Source organism: Paramisgurnus dabryanus, chromosome 11 (assembly GCF_030506205.2).
Source record: "Paramisgurnus dabryanus chromosome 11, PD_genome_1.1, whole genome shotgun sequence".
NCBI lineage: Eukaryota > Metazoa > Chordata > Actinopteri > Cypriniformes > Cobitidae > Paramisgurnus > Paramisgurnus dabryanus.
The window spans coordinates 9,451,699-9,468,983 of NC_133347.1; the positions used below are offsets into that span (position 1 = coordinate 9,451,699).

Here is a 17,285-nt window from a genome sequence, read left to right on the forward strand (position 1 = left end):
TAACCAGGCACAACAAGTTTTCCACTAAGACACCTTTCTGATCACACTTTAAGGGAAAATGTTGCACGATGCAACTAAATTACCAACGAGAAACACATGTAAACCCAGTCTGTAAAAACCCAGCTAGTCATTGTTGTCATTTACTGTTTTCTAAATTAAATAATCTTACAGAGTAAAATCATGTCAAAAATCGAAATGTGAAATGAATGACTGAAATCAAACATAGATGCTCTTAATCTCAAAAAGACATTATGAAACTTTAGCCTGGGTTTGACCGATAGGGTCACATGATGCTGATACTGTTATGCGGAGCAAGATTTTGGACTATTAATGTTTTCCTGTGTGCAAAAAATCCTGTTGTCTTTAAAGGATTAGTCCATTTTCTTAAAAAAATCCAGATAATTTACTCACCACCATGTCATCCAAAATGTTGATGTCTTTCTTTGTTCAGTCGAGAAGAAATTATGTTTTTTGAAGAAAACATTCCAGGATTTTTCTCATTTTAATGGACTTTAATGGACCCCAACACCTAACAGTTTCAATGCAGTTTAAAACTGCAGTTTCAAAGGACTCTAATTGATCCCAAACGAGGCATAAGTTTTATCTAGCGAAACGATTGTCATTTTTGGCAAAAAAAAAAATGCACTTTTAAACCACAACTTCTCTTCTTCCTCTGGCTGTGGGATGTACCAGCGCGACCTCACGTAATTGCGTAATGACGTCGAAAGGTCACGTGTTACATATTTGAAACGCACATTTGCGGACCATTTTAAACAATAAACTGACACAAAGACATTAATTAGTATCATTTAACATACAACAACATCTGAACGGTCCTCTTTCTCCACACTTGTAAACACTTGGGCGTAGTTTTGCATTCGTCATCTGTGACCTCTTGACGTGATGACGTATTGCGTGAGGTGGAAGACCAGAAGTTGCAGTTTAAAAGTGCATATTTTATATTTTTCTTGCCAAAAATGACAAAGTTAGATAAAACCCTTATGCCTCGTTTGAGGTCGTTTAGAGTCCTTTCAAATTGCAATTTTAAACTGCATTAAAACTGTTAAGTGTTGGGGTCCATTAAAATGAGAAAAATCCTGGAATGTTTTCCTCAAAAAACATAATTTCTTCTCAACTGAACAAAGAAAGACATCAACATTTTGGATGACATGGTGGGGAGTAAATTATCTGAATTGACTAATCCTTTAATCTTTAAAAGACATTATGAAACTTTAGCCTGGGTTTGAAACATAGGGTAACATGATGCTAATAATGTAATGTGGAGCAAGATTTTGGACTAATTAAGTTTTCCAGTGTGCAAAAAATCATTTTGCTTGTCTTTAAATGCAACCACAGCTTGTTACCCAGCAAGCAATTCTGGCTAAAACAAGGCAACATTTGGACTGTCAGTTAAAGTCTAATAGACGTCTAATTATAGCCAAAAAAAGACGATGCATATCCGCTTAGAACATGCAAAAGAATGAAAGCAAACACCTTGAACACCTGTTAACTTTCCTTACATGATGGAATATCGTACATTTCCCTAGTTTTTTTATTTTCCAAAAATAGCATGTAAGCAAATTCAGGGTTATTTAGAGTAGAACTGGTTTACTCATAGCCAGACTACACTGTGTCTATAGTTAGCCGTCTGGTTCGGTTATTGCTTGCGGGGAAGGATAAACACTCGTAATAATATAAGGTTATAGCTGATATTGCACCTCATCCAGTTACAACACTGTTTAGGCCACAACAAACTAGTGTCATACACATTGCAATTTGCAACAGGGTTTTTAATGAAAAGATGATGTAAAAAAAAATAAAGACATACAGAGTCATCCGTGGCAGAGGCCGGCCAGCCATCCCACTGTTGATGTCGCACAGGGATGTTTGTCAGGTCTGAAATGTTCCTCTTCACCTAGAATATAAACAGGCACAAAGAACAGATATTAGGTGCCATGGAAAATAACACTTAAACCTATAAAATTCACAAAAAGTCACAGGCATCACCATTTTTTTGCTTTTTCAAAAATAAAGTACATCAAGATATCTGACTTTAAAAGGATGTGAAAATGCAGAAGGCGTAAAAGAGCTCCACGTCCTCAAAATTCCTCGGATGCCTCTCCTAATGCCCAATGCTAACAGCCCTTCACATGAGAAATGGACAGTATTACCCTTCCACCATGTACTCGCATGTAACTGCAATTCATAACATCTCATGGATTTAAACAGTTGATGTTGGCCCCAGCCTCTACGCCACTGTTGGTTTAAAACCCAACGCCAGGCTGATGTGCGGAGGACAGGGCTGATCAAAGCGGGCGTTGCCCAGAGCTAGATGGACCACAGATTCAAGTGCATTATCCACGGAGAATGTGCTACCCAGCGGTGCTAGATACAGAGGCAAAGAAAACTCGCTATTGTGAAGGAAAGCCCTGGTAGCGCATGGCCAAATCCCATCCACAGCCCACCAAGCAGACATGTATCTTCTGCCAATCCGAGGACTCGTGCCCACGGAGGCAGAAACGATGGCCGCAAGACGCTTCTGAATACAAAGGACATGAAGCAGGGTTGAAAGAGACAGGACTGGGAATTTATTAGCAGATGGATTGATATTTATTCAGTTGAGAAAGATTAAATACACATTATTGTGGATTGTAGGGATGCACTGCATGTTCAGCCACCGAAAATTTCGGCTTAAAATGGCCCAAAAGAGCACTATCGGTTTTCGTCCAAAAGACTTTTATCACCGAAACAATACGGACAAAATGTTGTGATGACGCATACAGAAACTGTGACCTGCACAGGCTTGTCTGAAGCAACATGTCTGCGGTGTGGACGTATTTCAGTATCAGACTTAATTTTTAATCAGTACAGTGTGAAAAACACTGTCATTATTATCTTACATATCTGAGGAATATACAAAATTTTAAATATATATTTTTGTACAATTTTAAATAAATATTATTAGAAAATCGTTTTGTTACTTTCGTCTCACGTAACTGTCTCCCCTGTTCTCCGCTACACATGAGTGGGGATAAGTTAAACATTTAAGTTTGAATTTTATACTGTGCATGGTTGCAATGTGCTAAATAAATAATTGCATAATTTGTAAATTATTTATTCTTTGAAACTTCAATATTAATTTATGCAATTGCAATGCCTTGATTTTACTAAGTAAATACACAGTCATACTCATAGCCATAAATGCAATGGTACTAATAATTGGCATAATTTCTTAAGTAAGATGTGTTTCGGTTTCCTCTTCTTCGGTTTCGGACAAGAATTTTCATTTCGGTGCATCCCTAATTTTTTGTGCTTTTATATACATTATAATGTTATTATGAAATCTATTCTTTAGGGTTGTAATGAAGCCATTGCATAATGACTTTCCTCTGTGGAAAAACATCTTTTCCAATCTTATTTATAAAAAGATCGTAAATGAAGACTGGTTGTATCACTTTTATTTGCATCCTAAAACCTCCTCCTAGTGTTATACGCATGAAAAAGCAACTAATACATGATCATAAATAATGCACAATAAACATTTCATGTCCTATTGAAGACAGAAACTCATATAGGTTTCAAAAAAAGTTGGTGTGTTGAAAAGATAACAAAACTTATTTTTGAGTGAAGCATTACTTTGAGACAGAAATGTAAATATCTGTTTCCGGGCATCTTGGTCGGGCGCAATAAAGGGAAACAAATTCAGATATTGACAACATCACTTTAGGTCGACTTAAGTCAGAAACCGATCCATCACAAGCACACACACGCATTTCAAACAAGCCCACACACCGGGCTGTGCGTTTTTCTTATTGAAGCGAGCAAGGGTCAGAAGGGTTGGCCAGTGTTATTACAGAGTGTAATATCTGTGTTTGACCAGAGGGCTACAGGGATTTGGCTGCCCAGGTCTGACCGACAGGCAGCCGTAAACACCAGCTCTTGGCTGTAATGAACCGTTTAGGGTCAAATGGCATGGCAGTCTAGGAGAAAGTAGAAAGTAACGCCATCATGGTGGGTCGTGCTGAAGCATTTAGCCGCTATAACGAAAAGGCCCTTTGTGGGACTTTGATATTTCATCGGTTAACTTCATTTGGTCTTTAATATGAGCACTGCCCTTCTGTCAATATACCTATAACACTCTGTACTTCTGCCAGACTTCAACCCATCATGACAAACATCCAGAGAAGGTATTCACTGTTATTTGACTTCAAAACAGATTTAGGTTTATTGGAGAGGGATGATCGGATGATCGTTTTGAAAATAATATAGCAAATAAAACCTGAGACATGCACTATTATTTCATTTTAAAACTGATTTAGGTGGCTTGGAGGAACATTTTAGGGTAATAAAAGTAAAAAAATCGAAAGATTTGAATTAAAGGGGGTAAGGTAAGAGCTCTTTCTGCAACTACGGCGAATTATAATTGACTTACGAAGAGAAAGCCCCATACTGCTCCAATATTCACAAACACAAGTGTCATTACCTATTCATGAGCTACGAATTCCTCCTCTAAGCAGTCAGGGGTCCGCAAATTAAAGCCAACATTACCCAACTAAATGAGAAAAAAAATATACACGGAAGGGATAAACAAACAAATCCACAGAATAACAAGTTTATTTACTACTGATTTCGGAAAGAAAGTAAAGAGAGTTTTGAGATGTTCAGAACGCCTGACATTTGTTCTGTCGCTGCCCGTAAGGAACAATGAGGTTTGATTAAACAATGAAGGAAAAAACTGAGTCCTATTAAATCCCGCTCCACTGACATTTCATTTTAAATGTCACAATAGAAGTCTTTAGCAGCAGGGAACAGACTTCCATAGTGAAGGGGAAAAAAACAATACAGAAAACGTTGACATTATATCAGAAAATGCTGGAAGATTTCACGGATAAAGACATTTCAGATGCAGGGATTATATTCTTACGTGCCGCATGCAACGGCGCATTTCATTCGATAAGGTTTATGTTCATACACAACAATTCGCACATTGAGAGAGTAAGATAAATATTTCATATTACCCACAGAACAATTTTCTATATGCTTGCTTAGTATATGAATTGCGTAAAATACAAAGATACACATAGACAGGTTTGTGTTTTGCTGCCCCCTTACTGACAAAATCACAACTGCACACTTTAATTTGTTGATTAATTTAAATGAAAGATGTAAAAAGAAAAACTAAAAAAGTTAAATGGGAGGTTTTATTCAATATTTAAAATAAATAAAAATGGCAAGCGGAAGGTTAAACAGTTTTCGGCATTAGCAGAGAATCTTCAAATTATTATCTTCAAATAAAAAGAAAATGCCTGACAGGTCTTGCAAATGAAATTGTCTGCAATAAACAAGTCTCTTTCCCAGACACACACACACACATTCACAGTAATGATCCAATCTTTCTAAATGCCAAGTACTGGTAATCCTTGGCTGGAGAGAAATCAAAGAGAAGAAAAGGTTGCTGTTAAACAGTCACAAGCTCTTCAGCACCAGATGCCTTTTATTCACACTCTTTTACTCTTCATCCTTCTTTTCTTCCTCTTCGTTTATCTCTCCAGCTGCGGAGAGAAACGTTGTGGGGCCGCAAAAAATCCCTGGGATGGTTCGTCTGGTCACGGACGGCGGAGCCCTATCGGCCGGGCCTATTCTCCCCGCCACTTTCCTGACAAACATTTGCTCTGAGGCTTAAGCTCGGCCCCACACTCGGGTTTGGGAATGCCAATCAGAGGAGGAGAGCGGGGCCCGGGGCCGAAACAGTGGAAGAGTACGTTCCCTGGGAGCCTGGAGGCAAAGCGAGAGCCTTTGGCAAAGACAAACAACAGGATAGCACTAAGGGACTCTCTCTTAGGCTGCTTCTATTGATATGCACAAGTAGAAAAGCATCAGCCGGTCTTCAGCAAAGACAAAAGACGTGCAGGAAAAAAGGTTGGAGAGGAGTCCTCTCCATATGTGGCTGCGAGGGGGTGAATGGGAAAAAAAGAGGCGAGATTGTGAGTTGCTTTTTTGTTGCATTTCCATACTGGGCTTCGGTGTTGAGGCCACAACCGTAAAACAAAAACTTCTCAGACTTGTTAGTAACTTTTTCTCGACGGGACGTTGCGGTGGATCCCCGCCGAGCTTTTCTTTGGGTTCACGTGTTTATTTTTGGGCATTTCTGACACAAAGGCAACTACTTGGACACTTTTGAGTTAGTTCTTGGTAGAAATGTTCCCATCCTCAATGAGGAAGAAGTCTGCTCTCCAGAGCCAAAGTAACTAAAGACCGATCCAGCTAACTAAATTAAATTGCCGAATGACAAAAAGCTCTTCGTTTAATCCACATTTAAATTGCATGTGATCAACGTAAGGCGGCAAATTTTATCTCTCCTTCTTACTCGCTCTCCTCCTCACAAAGAAAGAACCAGAACGCCTGAGGATCAGTCCGGTCGGGCCACAGCGGCTTGTTTGATTCGGCTTTGTCCGGTTACTCGGTCCCCTACCAAGCCAACAGCTTCGTTTCCTGCTCTTCTTTTCTCTTCCCCGCGGGCCCTAACTCTCCAGTTGTTGTAATCCCGACAGAAACACTTAAGGTTCACAGTAGGTGCTCATCAAAACCATCTGCTGAGGGAAAGAGAGCGCTCACCCATCTCACTTTAATCTCTTCAATTAGCACCATTACAAACCTGTCAAGTAGTCTGATTACTGTAATGGTGACCAGCGGCATCGAGGCGGCAGTTCGAAGGGGATTATGGGATTGCATGCAAGCCGATGAAAAAAAAAATAATGGCTTAAAATATGAAGTGAACCATTTCTACATGCAAAGAATTTTGCAAACAATATCAATATCTAAAAGCACTATGCAAATAAAAAAGTGACACAGTCCACACTGTTTATTTTTTTTATGCAAACTTTGATCGCACTTTTCACTTTAGATTAAAGTTACCTAAAAACGACTCGAGTGTCACGATATTTAAAAACAAACAAAAAAGAACAATCACAGATGTCTGTTTCTTCACAACGACACTACACAGTCTCAACATGACTCCCCCAGCTCTGAGGGAGGGGTTCGAGCGGCGCTGTCAGTCCACGGGGAGCTTGTTACACTTGACGTGGAGCGCGCTACCTGCTGTGAATAATTAATGGAGCCATTTCCAGAAAGCCGTGTGTAGGTTACTGGGGCAGGCCGAAGAGAATGCGAGTGAGCCGGGGAGGGGTTGTGTGTGTACGGAATAAAGCGTTTGGGTTTTGTGTCCCACACAAACCAACCTTAAATACAACACAGAGCGCTTTAAAAGAGAAGGATGAAAGGAACGGCGTTGCACAGGTCTGATGGGAGAGGCAAAGAGCTGATGAGCCACAGGGGGGTTTGTGAGCTCTTTAGTACTGAGGCCTGCTTGTACAAAACACTGCGGTGAACAGAAAGTATGGACTGAGAATCGAACCCAAAATTAACAACACTGATGGATGATTTTAAATGATTTGCCATCGTGATATTAAATTAGGTATGTGGTCTATTGCAACTAAAGACCTAAAGGGTTAGTTTGACCAAAAAAAACCTTTCCAAAACTGTATGATCTTCTTCTAAAAATTTATATATATATATATAAAAGTAATAAAAAATTAGGTAAGTGGAAAAAAGGTAAGTGGAAAAAAAATTAGGAAAAAATTATGTTTTAAAGCACCCCTGTGAATAGATACATAGACCCAAAAGAGGATTCTGGGGGAAAGAATTTAGTTTTGTAAATGTAGCTCAATTAATATTGTAGGACTGCTTACTTATTATTATTATTATTATTATGTTTACTATTAATCGGATAAAAACATAAATATTACTCAGATTTATTTACTTATTATAGCTAAATAAAGCACTAAATCGGGGTGTTCACATGTAGAAGTGTACTTTTAAAAGTGCAAAAGTCACACACTACAAAGTTTGATTTTGACAACAAATCATTTGTATCGATTTTTACCTATGGTCCGATTCACGATTTTACATTTCCTTTGGTGTGTGTAAGTGTGTATTAGTACATGTTAAAGATATGCAAAAAGTACATACTCCAAAGTAAACAATGACACGATTTATCGTCTCCAACGTAAATCTCTTTTCTTGGACTACAACAACACACGGATTGTAGGCAACAGTTTACTTTCTGGTATTGGTGACGTAGACAAAACCAACATTATCATAATTCCTCTCGCTTCGGACGTAGCATGTAAGTTAACTACTGTTAACCAAAACCAAATCTTTCAAACATGTTAAGGAGCGTCACATTTCTGGCTGACGTCAGAGGTATTCAGACCAATCACAATGTACAGATTAGCTGGCCAATCAGGAACACGTAGCTTTTCAAATCCGTTTGTTTCAGGAAGAGAGGGAAATCTGGAGCTACAAAAATGTACGGTATGTGAAAAATATGTGTTTTTTTAGCACCATGCAAAAACATTGTATTATGATTCATTGTCATTTAAAGGGATAGTTCACCCAAAAATGAAAATTCTGTCATCATTTTCTGACTCTCCTGTTGTTACAAATCTGTAAAAATTGATTTATTCTGATGAACATGATGAAAGATTTTTTGAGGAATGTTCGTAACCAAACCAATCATGAACCCCATTTACTTCCATAGTTGGAAAAAGAATACTATGAAAATGAACAGGGCTCATGAATGATTTTGTTACAAACATTTCTCAAAATATCCTCCCTCGTGTCATCAAAACAAAGCCAGTCCTTCCAGAAAAAAGCAGAGTTTTTTGTGATTGTTGGGGGAAAAATCCTTGATCTTGCGGAACATTTTCTTTAAAAATGCGATAGAATATGTGGGATATTTATGCAATTTAATGCAATAAAATTGCAGGAACTTGCAAAAACTGTGGGAACTTGCAAAAACCGTTTTCAGCTTTTGCAGCTTTTCAATGATGTTCACATCACATAATCACGTCACTTCATAACGTTACTATGGTAACAGGGGACATAGCTGCGCTTGTGTGAGGTAAATGCAAAATTTTTCAACTTTCTGCTAAGATATATGTGATTTTTGTTACGAAAATGCGGGGATTATAAAATCATGCAAGCCTCACATATTTTGCGCCAGGAAATCTGCAATATATTCTGCTAAAGTGTGGCATACATGAAAACATGCGTCCTCCACATAAATATGCAGACTTTGGCTGACTATGCGTTAAATCATGCGATCGCATAATCGTGTTTTAAAGGTTTGTAACAACATGCGAGTGACAGAATTTTTATTTTAGGGTGAACTATCCCTTTAACTCTTTCCCCGCCATTGACGAGATATCTCGTCAATTAAGAGAAAACGCTTCCCCGCCAATGACGAGATTTTCCGTCTTTCCGCAATACCCCTATTATCCACCAGGTGGCACCCTTCCACAACTTGTTAAACTCGGAAGTATTGCCCTATGGCAAGCGGCTGCATGTCCGTGTCTGTTTTAAAGATCGCTCTGAATGGAAACTCTATGAAAAGTCTGTCACAAAAATTGAATTATCTCTGCTTTTTGCTCAAAATGTGGTGTTTTTGCAGAAACCTACCCATATTCAAAAGCTGATTACAAAAGGTCCACTGAAGGTAGGATGAAACGTTTTTTTTTTTTTTTTTTTGAAAGCAGAGGGTCTGTTCTTTCATTTGGTATATTGTATGTTTATATATTTAAAGAAGAACATTTTCTGGAAGGCATTAAACTTTGGGGAAAATCATGAAAAACGCTGGCGCTGGCTGGCAACTTTTTTTAAAACCGCTGGCGGTGAAAGAGTTAATTGAGTGACCATATTACAAGATTTTGAAGTTACAAGAATTTCTGCACAAAGTAAAATAAAACGTGATATAAAATAAACAAACCAATTGGTCAAAGTGACAGAAATTGATTATATTTAGCACAGGAAAATGCTACAAAACCCAATGTTTCCATAAGCAACCCTCGAGATCTAAAGATTTCACGACTTTACCCAAATTAACAGTCAAACGATGCCAAAATGGGAACTGTCAGTTTGACAAATTTTGAGATTTTCACATAGCCAGCAGCGGCTGTTCTGCAAAATAAGTCCAGCTTAAAGATAATTAGTTTTGGCTCAATGTTGGCCTTACCATCTCTACCACAATGAGGACTATTATTTTAGCATGTAGTCATTAAAATGACACCCCACCTTTAAAAAAAGATAGCACAAATCCTGACAAACTCAGCAGAGAGACAGATAGACAAACAGCAGGTGACAGACAGTTATGTGGTTGTCTCACCTCCTGGATGGTTTTGCTGGCAGGGAAGTTGAGGCTGTAATCTCTCTGTTCTTCGCGGTGGCTAATGATGAGCAGGAAGTTCTGATTTGACGACCCTTGCTGGGCGCTGCTAAACGCAGGACAGAGGGAGGAAAAGAGAAAGAGCATTAGAGTTCAGCGATGGACGAGTTAGGGCTCGTCTCCCTCTCCCAAGGGCCTTTGGGTTCAGACAAGCCTGCGCTACCCCGCTGCTCTGCCCGGCCCTGACTCCATTCACCTTCACTACCAGAAGGGGTAAAGGGTAGAGTCAAGGGCCCCGTAGAGCTCCGCATGAGGGCCATCTGGAGGTGCAGGCACGCTTATCAATTGAGGCTAAGAGTCATAAATGTCAGACAATAGACACAAGAGGGTTTGCAGTACTCGACCGGTCCTCCATCAGCCTGGGATCGCTGACCTCAGACCAAGGTTTGAGATTCATGGGAGTCACGCTGACGGTTTGGAGTGGAGGAGGCCTCATCTGATGGCAAATGATGGGGGTTAAGTAGCGCTTTGAGCAAACTCTCCGTCTGTGTGCGTGAATATGAATCAACAGCTTAGAGACGAGGCTGTCGGTTAATCAGGGTTCGAATGAAAGCAGCCAGGAAGAGAAGAGTCGGGGAATTAATATGTAACGCACACATTAATTATGCAACCGGCGCCTTAATCTGAGGAGCTTTGGACAAGCTTATGTTAACAGAGGACCAAATTTACTGTAATGGCAGCTTATTTACATTGACTAAAACTGCGAAATAAATATGTAAATGTAATGTTTGTTGTAGCTAGCGATGCAGATTGAAACGGTGGCCTAGGAGAGGGAGATGCATATGTGATGCTGTGGCGAGTGGAAAAACACAGCTAAGACAGTCATGAATAAAGGCAACGAGAGGGGGGGTTAATACTCTAGGTGTCAAGACTCTTACCAAAACAGTCATTACATTTGCGAAATAGGCATCAGTAATGTTCATAGCATTAGTTGTCATAATTGTGAAATTCACATTGTAACTGAAACATTTCATTGAAATCAATATTTATGTTACATTTACATTTACTGCACCTGGCAGACGCTTATATCCAAAGTGACACATTGTGCATTCAAGCTATACATTAATCAATTTGTGTTCTCTGGCAATCCCTTTTACACTGCTAATGCAATACTCTACCAGCTGAACTACGAAACGGTTATTATTCGATAATTAATACATTTTTAGATTAAAGTTTATTGTAAGAAATTAATAAAAATGTAACTAAAGATGCTTAAAATGGTTATTTATGGTGATGCGACACTATCAGAAAAAATGTTTAAAAAATGCTCCCTAGCTGTTACTGCGCCTGTACCCTTTACAAGGTCCTTAAATGTAGCACTTAGGTACACATATGTATACACTTGGTACCAATATACTAATATGCACTCTTTGGTACCAATATGTACAAATACTATTATAAAATCTTTAGGGAACAAAGGTGTAATATTTCTAAGGATACCTCCCAAGTAACGCAAGGCACTATTTTAACATTTATCTAACAGTGTATAGAAGAACTTTGTTTTTTTTCATTCCCCAAAGAAACTTTTAATCAAATGTTCAACGTTATCTTGTCAGACGTTGAGGTATAAAACAGATAAACTGATCCTTAAATTTTGGAGATGACATGAAAAATATCTGCACTGAAATAAGAACCAGGCTAAAGTCGTAATATTTATGCCTAATATTATTGTCTGTTTTTATTTTCTTATGATAAAAGAAAAATTCCTGAAACTAATGATATAAGAATCATCATGTGCTTGTGTGCCTAAAGTGAACACAGAGATGATCAAAATCCAAAATAAATGTTTTAGCAAGCCAAGTTCAGGTATTTTTGCACAAAATGATAAAGCGTAGTGTCAATAAAATCATTAATATTAGTTTTTTTTATAAATTAAGGTTTAAGGCCTGGTTTCACAGCTAAATCCAGGACTAGGCCTAAGTTAAATGAAGATGTTTAAGCATTTTTTCATAAACATGCCTTTGAAAAATACATCACTGGTGGGTATCTTTAGACAAATCAATGGCACTGGCATATTTTAAGATCTGTACGTGCAAGTTATTTTCAGTTGAGACTAGGGCTGTCACAATGATTAAATAATCGTCTCATCGTCATTGTTTGACCTCATCGCGATGATTTCAGATCACCGCAATGATTGCACTTCTCTCTAAAAAACACAAGGGGGAGCTGCAGCGCCTGAATAAACAAGACAATATCAGATTACTTTTATATGTGTAATGTGTATTAATATTTACTGCCAGGTAAACCTTGCAAAGATTTCATTAAATAATCACAACAATGTGTGAAAATTATATCATGAACAAACCAAAAATATGTATGAGCATGTCAAAGCAATTCAACCCGCAACTAATTGCCATTCAATTTATTTGACAATTAAAGGAAAACACCACCGTTTTTCAATATTTTACTATATTCTTACCTCAACTTGGATACATACCCATCTTTTTTCAATGCATGCACTTGTACAGCGTTTCTTGAATGTGTTAGCATTTAGCCTAGCCCCATTCACTCCTATGGCTCCAAACAAAAGTTTTATTTTGTGCCACCATACTTACTCATGTAACTACTCATGTAACAGTCTTTAAATAGGGAAAACATGGAATTGTTTGGTTGCTTCTAAATTCATCCCTGTTTGGAGCCATAGGAATGTATGGGGCTAGGCTAAATGCTAACACATTCACAAGGCGCTGTACAAAGATTAAAAGTGCATGCATTGAAAAAAGAGAGGTATTTCTTAATTTGTCTAAGTTGAGGTAAAAACATAGTAAAATATTGAAAAACGGTGGTGTTTTCCTTTAACCTTCAGCAAAATTTCATAATCATGACAGCCCTAGTTGAGACAGCTCAAATGTGTTTTAGTCTATGACTAGTCTGAAACCTTGTCTGTTAAAAACCAGGGATAAGTATTGCATAACAAAGGCTTCATTTTTAATCTGTTATTTACAGCAATAAACAAATTACATATTTTTGACATTTATGACAACTTTGACGCAATTCATCTTGTAATTAGATTACGTTTAGCAGGGTCACAAATTGTATGATCAACAGAATAGCATTGCAAAGCTATGATGAGCCAAGCTGAAGTAAACTTAAAAGCAAAACTTTACTCTCTGGTCACTTAAAACTACGTGAAATCTTCTCACCCAGCTAATCTAAATCTATAGGAGCTTAAACAGGTTCAGCCCTCTATGGTCCCAAACCCCACTTAACTCACCCTAAGGGCTCTATCTTACACCCGGCGCAATGCAGCGCAATGCGCGACGCAAGTGTCTTTGGCTAGTTTCCACCCTAATTTTCACGTTTAGCGCCGCGTTGTTTAAATAGCAAATGCATTTGCGCCCCCTTTTGCGCCCATGGGCGTTCTGGTCTAAAAACGAGGTGTGTTCAGGCGCATTGTTGGCGCGTTGCTATTTTGAGGCAACTAAAATAGACTACGCCATTGACCAACAAAAACCTGGTCTAAAGTCTAAAGTCAATGGCGCAATACGTTTTATGTTATTTAAAGAGCGCATTAGTAAAATGCGCCTATAAACGGGAGGACAACGCGGGTTTGCTTATCACAAAGTACATGAATGCGCAGCAGCACAAAAATGCTTTTAAATATGAAAGATTAAAGGATTGAATGTAAAAGATTATTATTGAGTCTCTTGGACATAAATGAGGAGTAATTATGAGACGTTAAAGGCGCAAAGAGCTGCTTCACCTGCAGCCTGGTAAGTAAATAAATGCTTTGCTTTAAACAAATGCATCTGTTTTTAAATGTTTTTTTAATGCTACCTCACGGATTTATTGTATATGATGACTCTGTACCTGCGGATATGGTGAGATGAGAAACATTTTTAAGTAAGGCTTAAAAAAACTATTTGCTGAAAAACGCTGTCCAAAGTGCTGAAACGTGAGGAGAGCCGTTTGTAAATTCTTTATCTCCTGTTTGTTACAAATAAAGTATTTTTAGAGTACAAACCTTATCTTACATACTTGTAAATTATGTTTTGATGATATTGGATAGCCATACATTTAAAGCAATTACAAGCCTGCTTTTTACTTCCATGACTAAAAGAAAACGGGTTTTAAAAGTTTTTAATAAAAAAATAACAATTTCAATACAAGTGAAAAACAACACAATTATTTAACATTAATCTTAAACTGGGGATCTTCTTCCTCCGCTTAGTTTTTCAGTTTACAAAGTCCGTCATCTAAATAGGGATAAGAGATAGCGCCAGCGCAACTTGCTTTTAAAGGGGATGAGAGCTGAGACTCTCATTGGTTTACTGCACGTTACGCCCAAAATACTCCCATTACAACAGGACCAACCCTTTTCGACCATGCGCTCGGCGCACAAACCATTTTTCCCGTCGTTAAATTAGCAAAAGTGGATTCGGACACGCCCATTTAGACGTTGCGCTGTGCCCTTTAGACAATGCGCTTAGATCGTTAAAATAGGGCCCTAAATGTTTCACCACACCACTGGAGGATATACAACGTCACTAGCTGATACAGACAGAAAATAAACCACAGTGTAAATGAAGAGCAGACTGGTTTCATTCAAAGATAAGCGTGCCGTCGCGCAACCTTGCAAAGATCGAGATTCTATTAAAGTTCCCTTATCTCAAAATCTCTGTCTCCGTTTTCTCATTCACACATACTTGTACCGATGACCTGTACCACCACTAAATGAAATACACTTTGTCTTATTATTCTTCCTTATAATATTATTTTCTTATCTGCTTCTTATTTATTATGCTTTTTAGCATCGTCTGTTTTGATTTAACAAGTACTAATTGCTATAAGTATAAACAGTTTTTCCTTCCTGCCAAAACCAGCAGATTTCTCTGGCCCAGAGTCTCAAAGGAGATCATACGCCGAAAATGAGATAAATACCAAATGCGCACAGACTCATTTGCTCATTTGTATTTGAAATAGCAGAAGTTCAAATTAAAATAACCTTAAACACACACATCTCCTGGAAGCAACAGAAATAGATGATTCGTTTTAAATTATTCATAAAGTTCCATTATTTATGCTGGAGATTAGAGGTTTGGATACCTCCATGAGCGAGCGAAAGAGAGAGAGAGAGATGAGCTTGGCTCATCACTGGATTTCTGTAACTACCTTGGATGGGGAGTCTGTCTTGAAAGCTCAAAAGCCTGTGCCGTATTTGCATTCAAAACAGAGGGAGGAAAATGAGGCGGGCCGCGTAGTGTGAGGATGGGTTTGATTAATATGTTTGGATATGGAGTGCTGAGGTATGCTTTGCAGTAATTGCCTACAGTGGCTTTTATTTGTTGAATTTTGTGCCATTGCTTGCCGCCTGCGTCCGGTCCATGGGGAGACACAAAACTTTATTTCAGACTAACAATCTGAAAGTCCTTCTGTTCTTAAAACTTGCAAAATGATTCACGTACACAGCAAAAAATAAACAAGAACCAGGATAAATATAAAAGCTAAGCATAGAAGGTGCTTAAAGGGAATAGGAGTGTTAGGCATGACGTGTGGTAAAATGACTGTAATGCACGGCTTTAAACGGCTGAGTGTGTAAACAGTAATCACAAAATATAAGAAAATTTTGACTGCATACTTACTTGCAAAAAGTTTTTTGTATTGGTTACAATGACCTTTTTGCCAGTGAGTGTGCAGTCAAAATGTTCTTCTATTTGGTATTCATCCTTCTTGGCTTGCACCTCGGACGGAGTGCGTTTGCTTATGTTTTGATAAAACAATAATCACAACAAACAATGTTTTCAGTAGTGCAGTGCAAGTTATTGAAAATAGGGCAATATTGCAAATGTGCACATCGTGATATGCAAACAGCAATGGTTTACAATAAATTTGATTTACTTTTAATACTTCAAAACGTAACGTCGATGTGGATAATATAGTATCTGGCACGTGAATATATGTGTGCATGAGCAAACTGCGCTTGATAGTGATGATATTTATTATTTTATGAAACATATGTTGGTTATATACAGTATTGTGCAAAAGTCTTCGGTCACCATGCCACAATTAGATTTGTTGTTTTTGCAATGTTATAGTGATCATTTATAATTGTTTCTCAGACTCTTTAATAGAATACATCCAGAAAATACAGGAAATGTGTATAAAGTATTATACTTTCCACTTCCTAATATCCTAATATCATATTGTGTCTTTTTACTTCATTCTGCTCAAAAAAGCTCAATATGTGTTTAGTGCCAAAGAAGGTCACACTAAACACTGATGATGCTTTAAGAAGACATGTAGTCCTGATTTTTTTTATTACATATTTCCTGTATTTTCTGTTTGTATCTTAATAAAATAAATTGAAAAATAAATATGGATGAACATTAAAACTTCTAAAACAACAAGTCTGGTGGTGGTGGCCTAAGACTTTATTTATTTATTTAAATTATTTATTTATTTATTTGTAAAATATATTTGAATAAAATTTAAATTGATTTTAGAAAAAAGTTAAATATCATATCAGATTATTTAGCATGCTATCACACATCACATTTTTCTTCAATATTGCATAGCCCCAGTTTTCTGAAAGTAATGGTTCACTAATTTAACTAGTTTACTCTTTAGTTAACCCTAACTAATGCTAATAAATATACAGACCGGTAATTTAAACTACAATTTAATCTGAATATTGATAATTCAATCAGATTTGATGAACAGCCTAATTAGTTTTATAAATGAATGCTGGGAAATGTCTTTAATCTTAAAGGAAAACACCACAGTTTTTCAATATTTTATTATGTTCTTACCTCAATTTAGACAAATTAATAAATACCTATCTTTTTTCAATCCATGCACTTTTAATCTTTGTACAGCACCTCGTGAATGTGTTAGCATTTAGCCTAGCCCCATTCATTCCTATGGCTCCAAACAGGGATGAATTTAAAAGCCACCCAATAACTTCCATGTTTTCCCCATTTAAAGACTGTTACATGAGTAGTAACACGAGTAGGTATGGTGGCACAAAATAAAACTTTTGTTTGGAGCCATAGGAATGAATGGG

General features: G+C 37.7%; 1 protein-coding gene across 2 annotated transcripts in view; it reads right to left on the minus strand.

The window, feature by feature from the left end:
- faf1 (Fas (TNFRSF6) associated factor 1) overlaps positions 1 to 17,285 on the minus strand; it is a 127,195-nt gene that overhangs the window by 81,770 nt on the left and 28,140 nt on the right. Inside the window, exons 7-8 of one of the 2 annotated variants that reach the window (XM_065248490.2) lie at positions 10,223 to 10,328; positions 1,829 to 1,915 (exon numbers count right to left, since the gene is read on the minus strand). In XM_065248490.2, the coding sequence (XP_065104562.1) occupies positions 1,829 to 1,915; positions 10,223 to 10,328 (193 nt within the window). Of the gene's footprint in view, positions 1 to 1,828; positions 1,916 to 10,222; positions 10,332 to 17,285 lie in introns of both variants that reach the window. The other variant, XM_065248489.2, reaches the window with a different exon arrangement.